This window comes from Stegostoma tigrinum, chromosome 8 (assembly GCF_030684315.1).
Source record: "Stegostoma tigrinum isolate sSteTig4 chromosome 8, sSteTig4.hap1, whole genome shotgun sequence".
Lineage (NCBI taxonomy): Eukaryota > Metazoa > Chordata > Chondrichthyes > Orectolobiformes > Stegostomatidae > Stegostoma > Stegostoma tigrinum.
The window spans coordinates 67,166,173-67,186,837 of record NC_081361.1 but is presented as its reverse complement, the minus strand read 5'-3'; the positions used below and the strand labels follow the sequence as shown (position 1 = coordinate 67,186,837).

Here is a 20,665-nt window from a genome sequence, read left to right as displayed (position 1 = left end):
AATACAGCCTTAATAGAGCTATTCAGCAGTTTGATATTTTTCGGGACAAAAGCCTCAGCTTCAATTTACTAACTCTGTGTCTATCAGTTTTATTTCATAATATTCTGGCATTTACTCTCAATGTTTTTACAAAACATTATCTTTTCTAAGTTTTGTCATGAAGTATTTTGTAACTTGCCCTCTGTTTTAAGTAATTTCTAGTTGAAGCAAAACATTGTTATAGCATTCCAGAGCATCTTTCACCATTAAATAATTAAATTTCCATCCAGTTGGCAAAGCCACAAAACCGGTACTTTTCAGAATTGGTTATGATGATATGACATTAACACCTTACCCATTCTCTCCCCCCGCTTCAGACATAGAGGAATTTAACTTCAGAGTTGTCAAAAACAATTCTACTTGCCTTACAGCACTATATCACACCGGGAAAAATTATGAATCATTCTTTTTAGTGGTGCAGTGATTTTGTGTGATGTTGTATTTAATGAGTCCTGTCCTTTGTATAGTTTTATATGTTTAGAGATCGATACTTTGACCTCTATTAAGTTCTTAGCTTTTCAATTCCTGTACTGATTCAGTTGTCACCCTGCACTAATTTCTTTCCTGTACATGTCAGCAACTGGTGTCAGGATCAGCTTTATTGCCATGAACCTTTTCTTGTAATGGACATTCGCAAATGCCAATCATCACACTGACAGGTTTATTGTCACCAACAGAAGTCAAAGGCTGTTTTTATCATATAGAGTTCTTAAAATTTTTCCAGAGCTTATGTAACAACATTCCATGATACCAACCGCATATAATGTGAGCCACTGCTTTTTGTTGATCATTTTTTAATCCCTGGTGTATAGATTTTGAGTGACAAAGAAACCTTGTTCTTCTCAACATGGAGAACAAAGCATGGGAACACAGGGTGGGCCATTTGACCTTTTGAGCCTGCTTCCTCATTCAGTACAATTTTGGCCTTTTTCCTGTACCCATCCCTTTTTCTTTACACATAATTGATGTTTAGAAATTAGTCAATCTGTAGTTTTAAGCATTCTTAATAACTGAGCTTCTCCGGATCAGTTGGGTAGAGAATTTCAAAGAATCGCTACACTCCGAGTAAAAGAAAATATTCTCCTCATTTTGGCACTAAGTGGCTTCACCTTAATTTAAATTTACGACCCCTGGTTTTAGATTCAGGTGAAACATCTTGACTGCGTTGACCATCTTTCAAGTTTTTTTGGATTTCAGTGAGATTGCTTTTCATTCCTCAAAACTGTAGCGAATACAGGCCCTGTTTCCCCAATGTCTCTTTATAGGACAATACTGTTATTCCAGAACAAGTTTGATGGACCTTTATGGCACTTCTCTGTATGGCAGTGATATCTTTCATAAGACAATGGGACCAACAGTATACACAGTATTCCAGGTGTGGTCTAACCAAGGTGTTAAACAATTGAAACAAGACTTCGCTACTTCATGATTTGAACCCCCTACAGTAAAAAAAGCTGCTATTCCATTATTCTTCCTAATAGCTTGATGCACCTGCAGTTTCTTGTTGGTAATTACACTCAGGTTGTCTTTGTGCATCTATACTTTCTAATCTCTTAGTATTTAAGAAATACTCTTCAAATATATACTTCCCACCAAAGTGGATAACCTCACATTTTTCCACATTATATTCCAATACCATGTTCTTGCCCACTAACTGTGTTTGTCCAAATCTTCTTGCACCTTCTTGATGACACATACTCCCTCTTGGCTTTGTGTCATTCCCCGCACTTGGAAATATTACATTTGGACCCACAAATGAACTATTGACATATATTGCAAATAGCTAAGACTCAGGAAGAATTATTTATGATAGTAAAAACAGTGGTTGAGAACCATACATTTCTATATTGGCTCAGAACACCTCAGAATCCTTGTGAATTTCCTGTTATTTTGGCCTGCGAAGTGATAATATTTCTTCAAAATAGGTCGCTCTTTAAACCTGTCAGTCATGGATTCCACCGTTGTGGATCACAACCAGACTAAATCTAGGAAATTGTATAGGTAGGCAAACCTCTTTCCCAAAAGAAGGAAGTAATGATCACAATGATTGCAGCGAAGAATGAGGTTATTTGGCACATCGTGTCTGCCAACCTTTTGGAAATGCAAGTTAGTTGCTCCAGCTCCCCTCTGGTTTTGCTGTAGTCAGGCAATTTTTTTATATTTACGTCTTATCCAATTATCTTTCAAAGACCACAATTGAATCTGCATCCATCACAATCTCTGGCAGTGTATACCAGATTCTAACCACATGCTGCAGGAAGAGATTTTTCCTCCTTGTAGAATCATAGACATATACTGCACAGAAACAGACTCTTCGGTCCAACTCGTTCATGTCAACCAGCTATCCTAAATAAATCTATCCCCATTTGCCAGCACTTGGCCAATATCCCTTGAACCCCTTCCTATTCCTATATCCATCCAGATGCCTTTTAAATGTTGTAAATGTACCAACCACCATCACCACTTCTTCTAGCAGCTCATTTCACACACACCCACTGCATGAAAAATGTTGCCCCTTAGATCCCTTTGAAATCTTGCCCCTCTCTCCTTGAACCTATGACCCCTCATTTTGGACTCCCCCCACACCAGGTATAGACCTTGTCAGTTTACCCTATCCGTGCCCCCTATGATTTTGTAAACCTCTATAAGGTCACTCCTCAGCCTCCAACACGCCAGGAAAAGTAGCCCCAGTCTATTCAGCCTCTCCCCACAGCTCAAACCCTCTAACCCTGGCAACATCCTTGAAAATCTTTTCTGAACCCTTTCAAGTTTCATAACATTCCTTCCCAGGGACCAGGATTGCATGCATTATTCCAAAAGTGACCTGGCCAGTGTCCTGTACAGCTGCATCATGACTTCCCAATTCCTATACTCAATGTACTGCCCAATAAAGGCAAGCATACCAAAGATTAGAGTACCTACAGTGTGGAAACAGGACTTTTGGCCCAGCAAGTCCACACCACCCTTGAAGCATCCCACCCAGACCCATCCCCCCTATAACCCACACACCCCTGAACATTATGAGCAATTTAGCATGGCCGATCCACCTAGCCTGCACATCTTTGCACTGTGGGACGAAACTGGAGTACCCAGAGGAAACCCACGCAGACATGGGGAGAATGTGCAAACTCCACACAGACAGTTGCCCGAGGCTGGAATTGAACCCTGGTCCCTGGTGCTGTGAGGCTGCAGTGTTCTTCACTAACCTATTTACCTGTAACTCCACTTTCAAAGAACTATGAACCTACACCCCAAAGTCTCTCTTTGTTCAGCCACACTCCCCAGGACTAGCCCTGTTAGAATTTTATATGTTTCCCTGAGATTCTCTTCATTCTTCTACGCTCCAGTGAATGTATTCATAGCTGATCCAGTTTGTTTGTTTTCATACCTCAATTTTGACATCCAAGGAATCAATCTGGGAAACTTTCAGAGTCTCTGTCGAGGGCTAGAACATCCTTCCTCAAGTAAGGAGGCCAAAACTGCACATAATACCCCAGGTGTGTTCTCACCCATACCCCACACAATTGTAGCAAGACGATCGCTGTTTCTTCCCCTGGAATCCTCTTATTATGAAGGTATATTTGCCTTCTTTACTGCCTGCTGCACCTGCAAGATAATATAATCTTACTGAATGGCAGAGCAGGGCCAAGGAGCTGGTTTATCCATTCCTGATCTCACTATTTTTATGTTCTTACAAACGCCATTTCAGTGTGACGTTGGGAATTACATATGCATGTAATGACAAGACGTAAAACATATTTATGTAGCAATTTGTTACACCCAGTATGCACTGCCTGAAAGGGTAAGAAACTGGTTTAATCGTGGTTTTCAAAAGAGAATTAGGTAAGCAACTGAAAGGAAAGAAATCATTGATTTATGGAGTGTGAACTATGGAATGGTCATAGCTACATTGCTGTTGCAGGGGTCAGCATGGATTCAGCAGGCCAAATGACCACCATCTGTTGTAACCATCCTATGATTCCGAAATTCTGTTCTTTTCAATATTTTCCAATCAACCATTTCAAGCATCTTATAACACACCTGTGGAACATTGGGACTTGAACCTGGGCTTTGTCGCTCTGCATCACAAAAATCCCAATTCTTTTAATTTTAATTTGTGACCACTTGCTTTGTACTGATGGGCAGTTGAAGGCATTTTACAAGTAATATTGATCAATTAGACCTGTAGCTTAATCCCACTTGCCTCTGGACTAATATCAACTCTCTCATTAAATCTCTAATAAGAGTTCCTAATGGAATTTCATCCTTTCTAATTTTGTTTCCTCCTGCCTTTAGACATCCCTTTAGTGTTTTTTAATTTTTTTAATCAAGTTGTTCAGATATGTAATGATGTACCTTTTGAAGGAGGTGGGATTTAAACTGGGGACATTACCAAAGTGCTACAAAAACCTTACAGAAATCCCTTTGACTGAAATTCTTTTACAGCTATTCATATCCCAGTAATCTTGTCATTTGTTGCTCCATAACTGGAGAATTATGACGAAAAATTAGTTCAACTCCTTGCCTGAATCCGAGGCCAGACAGTCTTGTTACAAAGTACCAGCCTCCACTGTTTTGTTTGAAACTTCCAGAACTGATGAGTGCTAATGGGAATTATCACTTTGATGAATGATAAGGACCAAATCTTTTTTATTAGTTTGACTAGGCAGCTTTTGTATTATTGATACCTTTCCCTTGGTTGGTAATGCTGGAAGCTCTTTCTATTGGTGCAGCTTCAAATTAGACTTGTGCTTCGGAGATATCTATAGTGTTGAATTTCTCTTTGGACGCATACGATTGTAATTTCAATATTTTAGTTTTGATACATTTTGCATTTATATTAAGTCTTTTAAAACCCAACAGTACATTACTTATAAGTCTGCTTCTCTTTCTGTCATTCTTTATGGTTAAAAATACCTGAGACTTCAATATAGGGAATAGCATGTATATTTCTGCTGTTATTCAAAGGATAGGTCTTTTGTAAATCATTGACTTTGAGCAGATGGCAACATAGTATTAAGGAACTTCAACCAGGCAGAACTAATACCCACCTCCTCTGCTGTGATGCCATGCAAATCTAAGAATTTCATAATTCTCTTCACTCAGCACTTCTTGCTCAGCCATCTGTAGGTGAGGATCAAATAAATTAAATCTATGTGTAAAATAATATTGTTAAGATCCCCATGGAGAGTAATGACTTTAGAAAAGAAATTTTAAATTCTGCTGAAGATTTCTGACTTAGGCTGTTTCAAATAAACTAAAACTAACACTAACTAAATAAACACTCCTGTATTAGGCAACTTATCCTGTAAACAGTAGAAATGATTTCCCCATTTATCATTTAAAGTAATTGAATATCTCTCTCCAAGGTTACTGTTTACTTCATTCTCCAAGTAAATACCCCTTTTCAGAATGAATCCAAAGTAAAAGCCTGGGGGCTTGCTTACTTTCTTTTCCCTTTTTAAACCAGATATTCCTAATTTCCAAGGGTTACCCTCCAGATGCATCTTTCTCTCCAAAGCTTGCTAAATCTTTTGGTCTTTTACGGATACCCATCAGCTGAGTCTCCTCAGTTCAAGCTTAGCTCCCACATACATGATTGTGTAATAAACCGGTAACACTCGTTGCCCCTATCTCTCTGTCTCTAATTCTTGCAGACTGAGCCTGTGATTTTCCATGAATAATCTGCAATCCAACTTTATGATGGTTTCTAATGGATTGTTTCCCCTCACAATCCCCATCTCAATGGTGGTGTGAATCATCTGAGCTTCTTATTCAAGTAAAATGCTATTCTGTCTTGAAATTAAATAAGCAATTTGAAGTATAACTGTTTACACAACTTACATTGCTATCACCACCATGGGACTTTGAAGACTAACAGACTATTCACAGTCAGCACAGTTGATGTGATCCTTGCTTACAGATATGAATATCTTACACCTTCTTCCCATTGAACAGTAGGGGCCTCCCTTTAACAACTTAGCTTGTTGCCAGCAGAATTCGTAGCAGGATACATGCCACCCTGTATTCCTCCATTTACTCTAAAAGATACAATCCCCAGACACAACAATCTTTATAAAATCTTGTATTCATCATAATATTGTGTTCGTGTAAATGACCTCCCTGTACAATTAATTTGCAGCTTTTTCCTATTCAATATGATTAAAAAAGCTAAAGTCTTTATTCCCTTGTTTATTATTCATGATTAGTAATCTAGTAATAATCACCTGGAAATTATAAGAATCAGTCCATATTATGTCAGATGGAATGTAAATAATCTAAACATTGTTCAGGAGTGAATATGATTATTTACTGAAATGATTCATAATCCTGAGTCTGTTTCCCATGTGGAATCTACTGATAGTGTCTGATAGAAAATCCAATTCCACTAAAGTTATTTACATCTACTATTTTGATATTTTGTCCTAAGCCATCAGTATATTCTTTTAATCTAGATATTTTTGATGATAGAAATACGCTGGCTGAAAATTTGCAACTGTATTTTATGAGCAGAATCCATTATCTGAAGACCAACCATCATGTGCCCTGCATCTATAGTTCACACTTCATACTTTCTTATGCATGTAGCAGTGTATTTAGTATGATGTAGTTGAAGATTCCAGCCAGTATTGATCTTCTAAAGAAGGTTGAAGCTTAAGGTCAAAACAAGTAGGAAAGGACTAAGATGGTATTTTGCTGGTTTTATAACAAAGATGATGTATGAGACTAAGTCAACTGTCTGTCATTTAATTCCTATGCTAACCTTCCATGAAACCAATAAAGGACTTCATTTGCTTATCAGCAATCAATACTGAAAAATTATTGAGAACATAATTGCTATTTACTCTCCTTTTAAAAAAGCTGAAATCTTTTAGTGTGCACACACTCAAAAATGAAACCTATATTTTTGACATATAATGTGAAGGATCTCTGTACACCAACCTAAATCTTTACTATTGCTAACACTGTATTCTTGCCAGAAAGACTCATGTTAAAAGTGCACTTTGTTTTACGTGTGGGAGGATGGCATGGGGTGCATGTTAGTCTCACCATCTGTAACCTTTTTTATAAACAACTGAGGCTACCTTTTGATTTAAAAAAAACTTGTAGTTTGTTCCCTTGTGTGTCTCCTTTTATGTGTAGTTTCTTGAACGTTGGGTATTAAAATGTGGCTGTAAATTTAAATAAAACCATGATGTTGTTCCTCTTGTTGGCATAAAAAATATCTTTTTCTTAATCAACTTATCAACTTATACCTGTTGCCTGCTTTATAAGGATCATTGGTGGAACTTGGTGGTATTTGGAATTTCACTCGATGGGATAGGGCCTTGGAGGTGCATTGCATCGAAAATACTATGACTTTCGCCTTTTTAGAAGTTGTTTACAAGTTACTTAAAAGTAGTCTTTGTCTATTTGGTTCTTATTATTTTGTATTTTCTGCCTCCAAATCTCCAGGACTGATGGACGCCGATGGTCCCTGGCCTCCCTGCCTTCTTCTGGATATGGAACCAATACGCCCAGTTCCACAGTATCTGTATGTATTGATCATTTTGCCATAGATTATCATCTGTATGAACTAACGATAGACCATGCATGCCAAAATCCACACCTCGGAGTTCTGCTTATACTATCGTCATGTAATCCAGTACATTAATTCATAAAATGTAGAGCAATCCAGCAATAGTAGGCCATCATCTACCCCATGCCTGTGGAGGGTGTTAGAGAAAGAGATTTCCAATTAGCTCCACTTCCCTGTTCTTTGCTTATAGTTTTATGTGTGGGAGGATGGCATGGGGTGCATGTTAGTCTCACCATCTGTAGCCTTTTTTATAAACAACTGAGGCTACCTTTTGATTTAAAAAAAACTTGTAGTTTGTTCCCTTGTGTGTCTCCTTTTATGTGTAGTTTCTTGAACATTGGGTATTAAAATGTGGCTGTAAATTTAAATAAAACCCTACTTCACGCATCAATCTGACTTCCTTTTAGTAAGTTACTACTGAAGGTGCTTCCACTGCCCTTTCAGACGAGACAGTCCAGATCATCATAACTCACCGTGGTATTTATTTTTTCCTTGCATTGCTGCTGGTTCTTTTGCTGGCTTCCTGACTCAACCACCGAAAATGGTTTCTTTTTATTTATTTTGTAAAAACCCTTCACGATTTTGAGCATCTCCACCAAATGTCCATTTAACTTCCTCCATTTTTTTTCTGCACATTCCCTAAAGCTTAACATCCTTTTTAAGTATGATGCACAGAATTGACCACACTGCTGTAACTCAGGCCTAATGTCATAATTAAGGTTTTGCATAATGTCATTGTTTTACTACGCACTTTATTTATAAAGCTAAGGAGTCTAAATCCCCTTCTAACAACTTTCTCATCTTGTCTTACAATCTTCAAAGACTCGTACATGTAAATCTCTGGGTGTCTCTTCCTACACCCACTTTAAAATTGTGTCGCCTAGTTTAAGGTTGCTTCTCTTCAATCTTCTGACCAAAAAAATCATTTTCCACTTCTGTGTGCAATATCATCTACTATGTGTATACACATTTCACAAATTTGCCTATGCTCTTCTGAGCTACTGCCTTTCTTGTTATTTACTGCATTTCTAAGTTCTGTGTTATCAACAAGTCCTAAATTATGCCTTGTGTACCCAAGTCTAGGAGATTAATATATAAATAGTAAAGATGTCAGCACTAACTCCTGAGACAAAATCACTGCACATTTTCCACGCCAAGTCTAGAAAAAGGCTTGTAACTATTCCTGAATTTTCTGAAGAAGGGTCCTGACCCGAAACGCCAACTTTCCTGCTCCTCTGATGCTGCCTGACTTCCAGGTCCTCGCTGTGTTATCTATATATTACTGTTCCTCCCTGTCAATTCATGCCGCTATTGGCCCTATAATATTATGGACCTAGATTTTGCTAGCATCTATTATAGGTTATTTTACCAAATGCCTTTGAAAGTTTATATGCACAACATTGATTGCACTACCCCCGTTAATCCTCTCGTTACTTTGCAAAGAACTCAACCAAATTAGTCAAACATGATTTTCCTGCAATAAATCCATGGTGGCTTTCATTTGTTAATCCATATTATTTCCAAGTGCCAATTTTGACCTTCTTTGAAGTCTCCCAAAATGCCATCGGGCTGACTAATCCACTGGGCTTCTGTGTCTTCCCTTTATGAGCAGAGATATCACACTTCCACTCCTTTGGAGCCACTGCCATATCTAAAGAGGTGTGGAACATTGTGGCCAGTGCTTCCACAATTTACGCGCTTACTCCCTTTAGCAACCTCGAGTGCGTTCTAGCTGGACTGAGAACATTTTCTTCTTCAAGTCATATCAATCTTCTAAGTTAACGAGGTGTAGAGCTGCATGAACACAGCAGGCCAAGCAGCATCAGAGAAGCAGGAAGGCTTACGTTTCGAGCCTAGACCATTCTTCAGAAAAATGAATAATTCTCCAGCATCGGCAGTTCCCATTATCTCTGCATTCTTCCTTGCTAGGCATGAAAAATATTGATCAAGAGACTTGTCGTATACAGTTTTCAGTAATATCTTCCCTGCTTTGCTGTTTACACTGTTATTCCTAGCCCACAAATCACACCTACCATAATAACTACTCCAAAATTCTTCTATCTTTCTATAAGTTGCCTGCAAATGTACTCTTTTGCCTTTTCATTAATTGGTGGACTTTCGTATGCAACCAGCGATGCAGTAGCTCCTTGATTACTATTTAATTCCAATCAAGTTGATGCTGTCTTTTCAACCCTCACATGCATCAACCTTTTCCAATGCTATAACATTATCTTTCTTGAACATTGCCACCCCAACATTAATCTTCAATAGCTTTCCAGAATACATTGTAATTAATAGGACTAAATGTTCATAATCTCATAGATTGAGGCGTATCTCCATTATAGTAACTATCATAATCCCATATGGTAGCTTATTCATGGAATTTACCAACCTTATTCAACACACTTTTAAGCAGCCATGCACATATACTCTAAATCCATCTTAATCTGTCATAGATTCCCTATCATATTTCTCCAATGTCTGAGCAACTCTTTATTCTGTTTGTCTCCTCTATGCCTCTTGTATCTTTTCTCCACAAAAAATTGTTTCCTCACTTTAAAAATGTCAGTGCATTTATAAAATGTATTTACTCGTACTTTCATACATTTGCACATGCCATTGTGCTTTTATATTTAATGATTCAATAAATGCTGGCAGCAGATATTGCAGATTAACCCCAAACAAGATATGTTGCCATAGTTAGTGAGAGAACTTGCCTTTTGTTATAAGTATGATATTTTTGGGACACCTCTGATCAATGAATATCAGCAGTTTTTGGTGTCAATTTTTGGCCATACTTATTCAAATCTAGGCTGTTGTTTCATTTTTCATTTATGCGACAGGTTTCAATCAAATATTAGTTGTTATTACCAGGAAATAATAAATTTTTTGCAGTTACTATTAATGCTACTTTCTATTACTGAAGATGTGAAAAATGAGAGGCTTTACCGTTAATGCTTGATTTACCTCAAACTATAATAATCCTTACATTATCTAAATTGAATGTTGAAAATAATTCTGTATATCATTTTGGTGGAGTTTGTCTTGGATTAAAAGCATTTGAGTGTGTATCAGTATTCATCTGATAAAATCCCATATTTTTCTATGAAGTGATTTAAAGGATAAATAATAATGAAATAAAAATGGTTAGAAATCCAGAATAAAGATTAGAATGCTAGAAATATATGCCATCAGCATCTAAAAAGACAGATTCTGACAATTTTGAAATGCATACCTCATCAGGCTGAAAGCTGAGAGTTGTGTTGGCATTTTACTAAGGATGGGGAAAATGAAAAGGGGAGGAAAGATGACAAGATGACCAATTAAGAAGCCAATCACATGAAGTGACTTACTTTGTTTGGAAATTTTTGAGTAGTGAGATAAATCAATGCATTCATGCAGAACGACTGAAAATGTACAAATAGTTGGAAACAAAAAGACGAAGAAGAGAGGTTTTTTTTTTAAATTCACTTATGGGAGGTTGGCATTGTTGGCAGGGCCAGGACTATTTGCCTGTCTCTAGATGCTCTTGAGAAGGTGATGGAGAGAAGCTGCCTTGAACCTGCAGCCCATGTATTGAAGGTAGACCCACAATGCCCTTGGGAAAAGTTGCAGGATTTTGACGTGGCAAAAGTGAAGGCAATATATTTCCAAGTTAGAATGAGGTCAAAAATCACACAGCACTGGATTATAGTCCAACAGGTTTATTTGAAAACACAAGCTTTCAGAGCCTCTGTCCTCCTTCAGATGTTAGTCGGTGTTAGAAGGGCTGATGCTCTGAAAGCTTATATGTTCAAATAAACTGTTGGACAATAACCTGGTGTCATGTGAGTTCTGACCTTTTTCACCCCAGTCCAACACCGGCACCTCCACATCAAGCCAGGATGGTGAGTGGCTTGGAGAGGAACTTGCATGTAGTGATGTTTCCATACATCAGCTGCCTTTGTCCTTCTAGATGGAAATAGTTGTGAGTTTGGTAAGTGCTGTCTAAGGATCTTGGGTGAATTTCTGCAGTGCACCTTTAAGATAATGCACACTACTGTGACTGAGCATTGATGGTGGTGGGAATAGATGCTTACTGATGTGGTGCTAATTAAACAGGCTGCTTTATCCTAGATGATTAGATTAGATTAAATTCTGTACAGTGTGGAAACAGGCCCTTCGGCCCAACAAGTCCACACCGCCCCTTGGAGCATCCCACCCAAACCCATCCCCCTATAACCCACACACCCCTGAACACTATGGGCAATTTAAGATAGCTGATCCACCTAGCCTGCACATCTTTGGACTGTGGAAGGAAACCGGAGCACCTGGAGGAAACCCACACAGTCACGGGGAGAATGTGCAAACTCCGCACAGACAGTTACCCGAGGCTGGAATTGAACCCTGGTCCCTGGCGCTGTGAGGCTGCAGTGCCGCCCAAGCTTCTTGCGTGTTGTTGGAGATGCACTCATCCAGGCAGGTAGGGAGTGCTCCATCACCCTCCTGACCTATGCCTTGATGGTGTTAGGTTAGACAGGCTTTGGGAAGTCTGGAAGTGAGTTCCTCCCAGCAACTTGGTAGCTTCATCAAGTTGACGCCTGATTTTTAGGAATGCCTGATCCTACTCTCTGTAGAACCAAGGTTGATATCCTTGCTTGATGGTAATGGTTGAAAGGGGAATATGCTGGGCCATGATATTGTATTGCATTACAATCGGCACTTCTGCTGTTGTTGATTGCTCACAGCACCTCATGGATGCCTAGTCTTGAGATACTGGATCTGTTTGAAGACTTGCCCCATTTAGCACAGTGATAGTGCCACACGCACAATAACACGATGGGCAGTATTCTCAATATGAAAGCAGGAGTTTGTCTTCACCAGGACTGTGTGACAGTTGCTGTTACTGATACTGTCATGGACAGGTGATTCTGCAACCAGAAGATTGGTAAAGATGAGGTTGAATATGGTTTTCCGTCTTGTTGATTACCTCACCACCTGCTGCAGACCCAATCTAGCAGTTATATCCTTTTAGACCCAACCAGCTGAGCCACTCTTGGTGGACCTTGAAATCTTCCTCGTGGCATACGTGTGCCCTTGCCACCTATGATGCTTTCTACAAGTATTGGTGATTCATCAGCCAACAGAGGACATTGCATGGTAATCAGCAGGAGATTTCCTTCCCTTGTTCACCCTGGGTCCAGAGTTAACGTTGAGGACTCCCAGGGCAACTTTGTTCCAACTTTTTACTACTGTGCTGTCATCTCTGCTGAGTCTGTCCTGTAGTGGGCCAGGACATGCCCAGTGATTGTGATGGTGGTGTCTGAAACATTGTCTGTTAGGTTTGATTCCATGAGTTTGACAATATCAGGCAGTTGCTTGTCTGCGAGATAGCTCTCCCAATTTTGACATTAGCCCCCAGATGTTAGTGAAGAGAGTTTTGCAGGGTTGGTAGGGCTGTTTTTGCCATTACAGTTTCTGGTGCCTAGGTTGATGTCAAATGGTCCTACGGTTTCATTTTTTTGTTGAGACTTTGCAGTAATTGATACAACTGAGTGCCTTGCTAGGCCATTTCAGAGGTTAGTTGAGAGTCAACCACATTGCTGTGGACCACATGTTGGCCAGACCAGATGAGGATGGCAGATATCCTTCCCTGAAGGACACTATTGAACCAGATAGATTTTTCCTGACAATTGACTTGTGCTTTTCTGGTTGTTAGTAGATTCTTAATTCCAGATCATTTTTATTAAATTCAAATTTGAACCTTCTGCCATGGCGGAATTCAAACTCTAGTCCTCACTGTATTAGCTGTGTTCCTGAATTAACAGTCTAGCAATTACACCACTAGGCCATTGCCTCCCCATGTTATTGTTAATGCACAATGAAATGCATGAGGATACAAATGAAGAAGGCATTCAGTAAATCACTTGGCCATCACCACTCTGTTTAACATCAAACATTATTTTAGTTGAGCAGTTCTAGCTATTCTCTGTCTGGCTGATGCTCTCTTACTGCAAAGCGGAAGATATGCATAGTTTTGTTGAGATCTTCCATCTCACTGCAGAAGCTTTAGACCAATCCACATCCAACAACCTGCTCTTAAAAACAGTGCTCATGTTTTGTCAGTTGTGACAAATTGTGCACAGCAACTGAGGCAATTCATAACATTCTAAAATAATCAACAACTTTAAAAAAAATTAAATCTTATCCTTTAATATCAGCAGCTGTTTATAAAGAGAATGAAAAACCTCGATTAATTCAAAAAATGCTAGTGCAGATGTTTAAGACCAGTATACCCAGCAGAAAAATTTGGCCCAGTTCTTGAAATTCATCTGACTAGTTCAAAAGATCAAAGGCAGAAAAATCGGAGCAAGAACGTGTGTTGTTCTTAAATGTAGTGAGCCATAGATAAGTCAAGGTCGTAGTTCTACAAAGAGCAGAGTTGCTCATCAAAGATTTTAATGAAGCTGTAGCTGGTTTCCTCAGTGTAGAGAAAATTTAGAAGGTGAGCGTTAAGTGAAGTATATCACATTAAAGGCTGAAGGCCATCTTGGTGAGGGATTGAACTGTAAAGCGACTGTGTGTTGATTAAATTTGTTAAAGCTGTAGAAGACTTAAGAGGAGATGTGAATATTAGTGGATACAGCGTGGAAATGGTGCAAGAAGGTTTGTGTCAATCTTTTGAGGAAGAGATTTGTTTTGTAGATAGAGCTAGGCTGGAATAGCAAGGATAAATTTAATGAAATTTGTCTGACATTGGCAAGATCGGACATTACTGGTTTTGTAACTTGTTTAGCTTTGTCGTAGCTGAAGCTAATGGAGAGTAAAACCTCTGCCCTTTCCTTTGGCCTTCGAGCCTGTTGAGTATGCTCAAAATCAGCCACCCTTTCTGTTGGGACAGTACTTCCTTTGTATTTTGAGGACCAAATAGGGGAAGGATTGATGGGTAGGTTGGGGATGAAATTGGACAACACAGAGTTGGGAGTTTTCCAGACATGATAGTATCAGTAACACCTTGGGAAATGATTACTTTGAATTGATCCATGGTAAAGTCATGCTCCAGATATCATGGTCTGAATTCACTGGCATTGAATTACATTGTATGCATCTGGATCCCACACCATTTTGGAAGTAATCCCCTGGCAGGATTTTTGATGATCTAGCAGTCTTAATTCCTTTTGCACTTAACACTTATTAAGCTTAGTACAGTTGTTTCCAACCCAAGTTTTTTTCCCTTTCAAACTGAATGCTAGATTTTACATATTATACTCAGTCTCCTTGGGGATCATTTACCCTGACATCATTTATTATACCTACCCCATTATGCATCACCAAAATAGCCTGATTACTGATTGTGTCCACAACATACTGTTCTTAGAGCCTGCCCTGAATACATTCCATGACGTCCTTTACTCTTCTGAGTATCCCAGTAAACGTGAAGATTATAGTCACTCATATTTACAGGGAAGGAAAGAAAAGAGCTTTTGCTGAAGTGTGGAACAAGATGACGAAAAACTGAAGACCAGAGTAACTACAGCATATATTGCACAGAGGCCAAAAATGTTCATATGAGCTTGCAGAGAGGGTAGTTTGCAGGAAATACCGACAACAGGAGCCAGAGTATCAGTGTGCAACTTGAAAGGTTTCAGTGGTCATAAATGGATCCAAAAGAAGGATAAAAATTAAACTGCCGTCCACTTGCTGTTGGTCAATGGTTGAGGCAGATGTTGAGAAGGAAGCAATGTTCCAGGAAATAAGAGTGATAGACAAGAAAAAAAAAGGAAAGCAGTGAAGTTGAAACAGAATAAAAGAGATAAAAAGAGGTCAAAACTTCCTCAGAGCTGGCACTCGAGGGAGAAATAATGGTAAAGCGGATGAAGTTTTATTTTTCATATTTATTGTTTACTAATTGTGCTATCCATTGTTGTACTAATTGTGCAAAATAAAGCTTGTACTTAGACCCCTTCAGTCATAACTGTTACTTTCTAAGAATCAAAACAACCTTGTTGGGATAATTACAGCAGAAATGATGATTCAGGAGATCCCTCTTGATAAATTTTTGAACATTTCCTGGGAAAGCTAAAAATCAAAATCTTTTTACTTGTTATCTCCCAGAATTAGGGATTGACAGTAAATACAGGTGTAGCAAGCAGTACTCTGTTCCATGAATGAATAAAAAAATGTTTTTGATTGAACATATGTGTATTTATTTCAGCGGCAGCATTTTGAGAAAAGATATGCTGTTTTAAAAATTACACTTTACCTTTGTAATAAATGTGCTTTGCTTTACAGCAGTGGGGTAACTGTGATGTAATCTTAATTATGTAGATAACATTAGTCAAATTTGCTGTAGCAGGTAGCATCATATTCATTCATTAAATTAGCAGATTTATTTAGTATTTTTATTCTACCTTGAATGCTTGGTTTTTTCCATATTTCCATGTTTTAGTAGTTTAGAACAGTGGACTTGAGTCTGATGAGAAATAGCACTTAGAACGATTTTATTTACTGCACACAGTCATCCTGCTCATCACAGGAAAAACTTCACCAGCTGCCATATCAGCCGACAGCCGATGAACTGCATTTCCTCAGCAAGCACTTCAGCACAGAGAGCATCACAGACGATGATGGACGACAGTCTCCTGCCATGCGTCCTCGGTCACGCAGCCTCAGGTTAGTAGAACAAGACAAATCTTTGACAAGCCACACCAGTTAAATGTAATTATTACTTCACAAGTACTTACAGAAAAAAGAGATGATGCTGTTGTTTGAATTCATGTAGACCTGAAACATTGACTTTTTTTAAAGGAAATATGATTGATTAGAACTGAGAGTGCAATAATTTTCACAGAAGACAAGCTTCTATGAAGCACATCTACCTCTTAACAAACATTAAGATAATGGATTGTAAATTAAGTTCTGGGATGATACTTACAAAATATGTTTGTGATGTTGAATGGTAAGAAATTGCTTAATTTGAAGAAAAGTATGTCAGTAATTTAATGATTTAAGACAGAAATTATTAAAATGATTTGTTCTTTTAGTAGCATTAGAGACTTCCAATCATGGATTAGCAAATTTATATTCCAACGTTGATTAACATAACTGTTTTCTCTCTATGCACCTGGTTTGATTTTGTCAATCCTTACTTTTGTCTGGAATGGAGACCATTTTGAGGGTGTTCTGTGATAGAAATAATCCTTCCTCACTGTTTTGCAGTTAAAATATTATACTTAAACATGACAATTATTTTCATGATGAATTTAAACAAATTTAACATGAGATTTGCAGTAAAATATCTTCAAGAACAGAACTTTTCAATGGTTATCCAAATCACACCATGCAACACAAAACTCAGTGAAGGCTGTCAGTAACAATTGGTGGTGCCTCAGTTTCAAAGATGTGTCTGTTCTTACTGTTTTGAAGAAAGACAGTTGTGTCATGTTGCTTCATGCTTTCTGTGACATGTAGAAATCATTTTTAAGAGACTAGGTTGGCAATGTTTTGTGGCTGCTAACAGTGTGGTATTATTTACAAAACTTAAAGGAAATGGGAACTGAAAGAACTGTGGATGCTGTAAATCAGGAAAAAAAACAGAAGTTGCTGGAAAAGCTCAGCAGGTCTGGAAACATCTGTGAAGAAAAATCAGAGTTAACGTTTTGGAAGTGGTGACCCAGATTTTTCTTCACAGATGCTGCCAGACCTGCTGAGCTTTCCCAACAAGTTCTGTTCAAGGAAATCGGGTTTGGTTATTTGTTTGGCACAAATTCAATTAACATAAATTCATTTCAACTCTTAATATTGTCTCATTTCTACAACCGAATTAGTGAGTTGTCCATGATTTGTTGACAATTACAACAGAAGCTGTCCAATTCAAGCACTTAGAAATAATTGATTGTAAATCTGATCATTATTCATCAAGTTTGTACAAATAAAGAAAGCTTGTAAATTTCCTATCATTTTTCCCACTCTGCATCTCCCTAACTTTCTCAACCATTCATCCTGCTAACTTGTAGCCATGAACAACATTTTGTTTGATTGTGCCCATCGTCATATTCACATTCGGAGTACTATAACTTGGATTTTGCAGCTTGATTCAGATTAATTCTTACATTCAAAGATGTTCCACAAATGTTTAATGAGCATTTGAGGAAAAATGTACAATAATTAGACAGTGTTGTGACCTCTACAGGGGATTTAGGCCTATTGATTAAGAAAGACTTGCACCTTCAACAAATCATACTGATGGATCCTTAGTAGGCATGCAGAGTCGAAAAAAGGAGTGCAAATTAGAATATTCCATTTAATATGAAATCAGTACATTTCCATTATAATTGAAATTGTAGTAAGCAGTATTTTCAACTGCATCTTCATCATATTTGCACACAAATATTTTGTTTATTTTCTCAGCAAGCTTATAAAGGTATTGTGTATAAGAGCACCAGGATTTTCATATCCAGAATGATACACAACTTCAGAAATAAACTGATGAGAGAAGTCATCAATGGGTTATGACCAGTCTTCTCAGTGGGGATCTTTTTTGTAATCACGTGATTCAACATTACGCATTACAGAATCAGCATAGGAGACCACCATTTGGCCCATGATGCCACCGTAGATTATTTGAATGCATGGCCCATTTAAGTTCACTCTGCTGCTCCCTCCCCATAGACCTGTATTTTTTCCCGTTTAGGATGTATGTCATTTCCCTTTGAACATTACTGTAGAGCCCAGTATATAAAGATTTAGTATAAACCCCCTAATATTGTACCATATTCCTCTCTTTTAAAAAGAGTCCTGGTTGCTTTCTTTTACTAGCCTAATCAATTTGACATGCTGCTTTCAAAGTGTCTGCTTTTTCTCATCAGGATTGTACTGTTTATTTGGTATTGTCATTGCTCATTTTTCCTGTCAAAATACATAGGATTACATGTATGGAAGTTATGTCACGAAAATATCTCTCCATATTAGCCCTTGCTGGCATTTATGCTCCACTTGAACATCCTCCCGTTTTACTGCTTTAAATCGAGGATTGTAACCCTCTTTTCCTTCTCCGGCTTCTTTTCCTAAAATAAAATGTATTACAGTATTTAGTTTAGATTAAGTAGTTGTTTGAGGTATAAGTAGTAGGGTAAGATCCTTGGGTATATATTTCATATTTCTTGAACTAAAGGAAGTAAAGGTAAATGGAATAATTTAAGGATAAGTGATGGCAAGGCAGATGGAATGCTGCCCCTGTGTGATATGGGAAGTTGGGGAAACTTCCAGTGCCCTAGGTGACTACACGTGGTGGAAGTGTTTCCTGCTGCTGCTGCTTGAAATCTGTGTTTCAGCTCTGGAACAGCGGCTGGAGTCACTTCTTGATGAGTTGGTCACAGTGCAGGTAAAGAATGTACAGGCAGAAAGGGAATGTGACCACTCGAAAGTGCAAAAGTATTCGGTAGGTAGTGCAGGAGACCACTGGGTCCATCTCAGTAGATTTTCTGTTTTGGATACTGTTGGGGCTCATGGTTTCTTGGGAGAATGTAGCATGAGCCAGTGGCTCAGCTGCCTGGGAGAGCAATAATGATAGAGGATTCTGTCATGTGAGACACAGACAGACATTTCTGCTGCTGTTCCACATGTGGTCAATCTCTTATTTTAAAAAAACATCTATTTCACCAACCACATCTACGCTACATAAAATACCACAGCCCTTTGCTGGGATGCAGTTCTGGATATAGTGAAACTCAGTCAAACATTCAGAATGGGTCCAGAGATAATCATTGACCCAGGGAAACGTAATCAACAGGCTATTGAATCTTTTAAAAGAAACAGTATTTTCTTAAGCTATATCAGATGCCCTATCAATAAAAGCAGTTCAAGAACAGTGAATATTTTTATCTAAATGAAAGTTTCTGAAAATTTGTTTTCCCTTTTTAAAATGACTCCAGGCATTTACATCCTCACATCACACAAGGTTCTAAGTAGTGTTTTATGCAATTTTGAATGTTTAAGAGCATTTTCCCTTAAGTTTTTAAGTATGTCTTGATACACGCTTACAATGAAATAGTTAGCTATTTAAGATAAAAGTCTATAATCAGTCACTGCAGTTAAATGTCAACTAACTTACAATATAGCATTTAAACTACTGAAACTGAGCAAACAGACATTTTAACATGTAATTTAATGCCTGTTTATGAAAGAGTTCGAGGAGCAGGTGACTTATTTAGCTCACCACTTGGGATTGGATTGTCCTGTAGCTCATGCTTTTCCTGAAATGCTGCGGACAATGTATTCTTACTGAAAAGGCACAACCGAACGAAAATTGGTTGGTGTGTGGGATTGTTTAAAGTTTCTACTTCAATAATAGAGCGAAGAGAGATGGAGGTGCTGCAACTACCCACACCCTTGTATAATGCTTGTAAACATGTTTGAAATGGGAGATGGGAGTTCTGGAATCCAGGCCCACTTGCTAATTTTAAAGGGCTGCAATTCTACCTGGCTCAGCAAAAATCTGGCCCAATCTGACTTCTGTACAAAGCACATAAAATAATATGAAGTTTTGACATGTTGTTTCTCAGTTTTCTGGAAGTCACGTTTCTGCTTGGCTGTGCCTGCACATAATTATAGTATCATACAACCACTCTACTACAGAAGGAGGCCATTTGGCACATTGAGTCTGCACCAACCCTCTGAAGAGCATCCCTCCCAGCCATGGCTGCTATTGTGTTGCGTAACCCTGCTTTTTCCATGGCTAATCCATCTAACCTGCACATCTTTGAAGTGTGGGAGAAAACCAGAACACCCGGAGGAAACCTGCACAGACAGAGGAAGAATGTGCAAACTCCACACAGGCAGTTGCCCGAGGGTGGAATTCAGCTTGGGTCCCTAACGCTGTGAGGCAGCAATGGTAATCACTGAGCCACTGTGCCTTTCCTTCAGAATAAGAAATCTAAATTATAAACATCATGATAAACATATTTGTGTCCTGAATTAAACAGGTGGAACCTGCTCCTAAGTTAGAAATCTTAGAGACATGTCTTAAATACTTCTTGTGTGGCATAACTCTCCAAACTTCAACACCAC

At 38.4% G+C, this 20,665-nt stretch overlaps 1 protein-coding gene across 13 annotated transcripts in view; it reads left to right on the top strand.

The window, feature by feature from the left end:
• The window catches only part of mast2 (microtubule associated serine/threonine kinase 2), a 464,628-nt gene that overhangs the window by 359,075 nt on the left and 84,888 nt on the right, over nucleotides 1-20,665 (top strand). For all 13 annotated transcript variants that reach the window (XM_059647961.1, XM_059647949.1, XM_059647956.1 and 10 more), the window contains 2 exons: nucleotides 7,495-7,573; nucleotides 16,116-16,270. In XM_059647961.1, coding sequence (XP_059503944.1) covers nucleotides 7,495-7,573; nucleotides 16,116-16,270 — 234 coding nt within the window. The remainder of the gene's footprint in view (nucleotides 1-7,494; nucleotides 7,574-16,115; nucleotides 16,271-20,665) is intronic.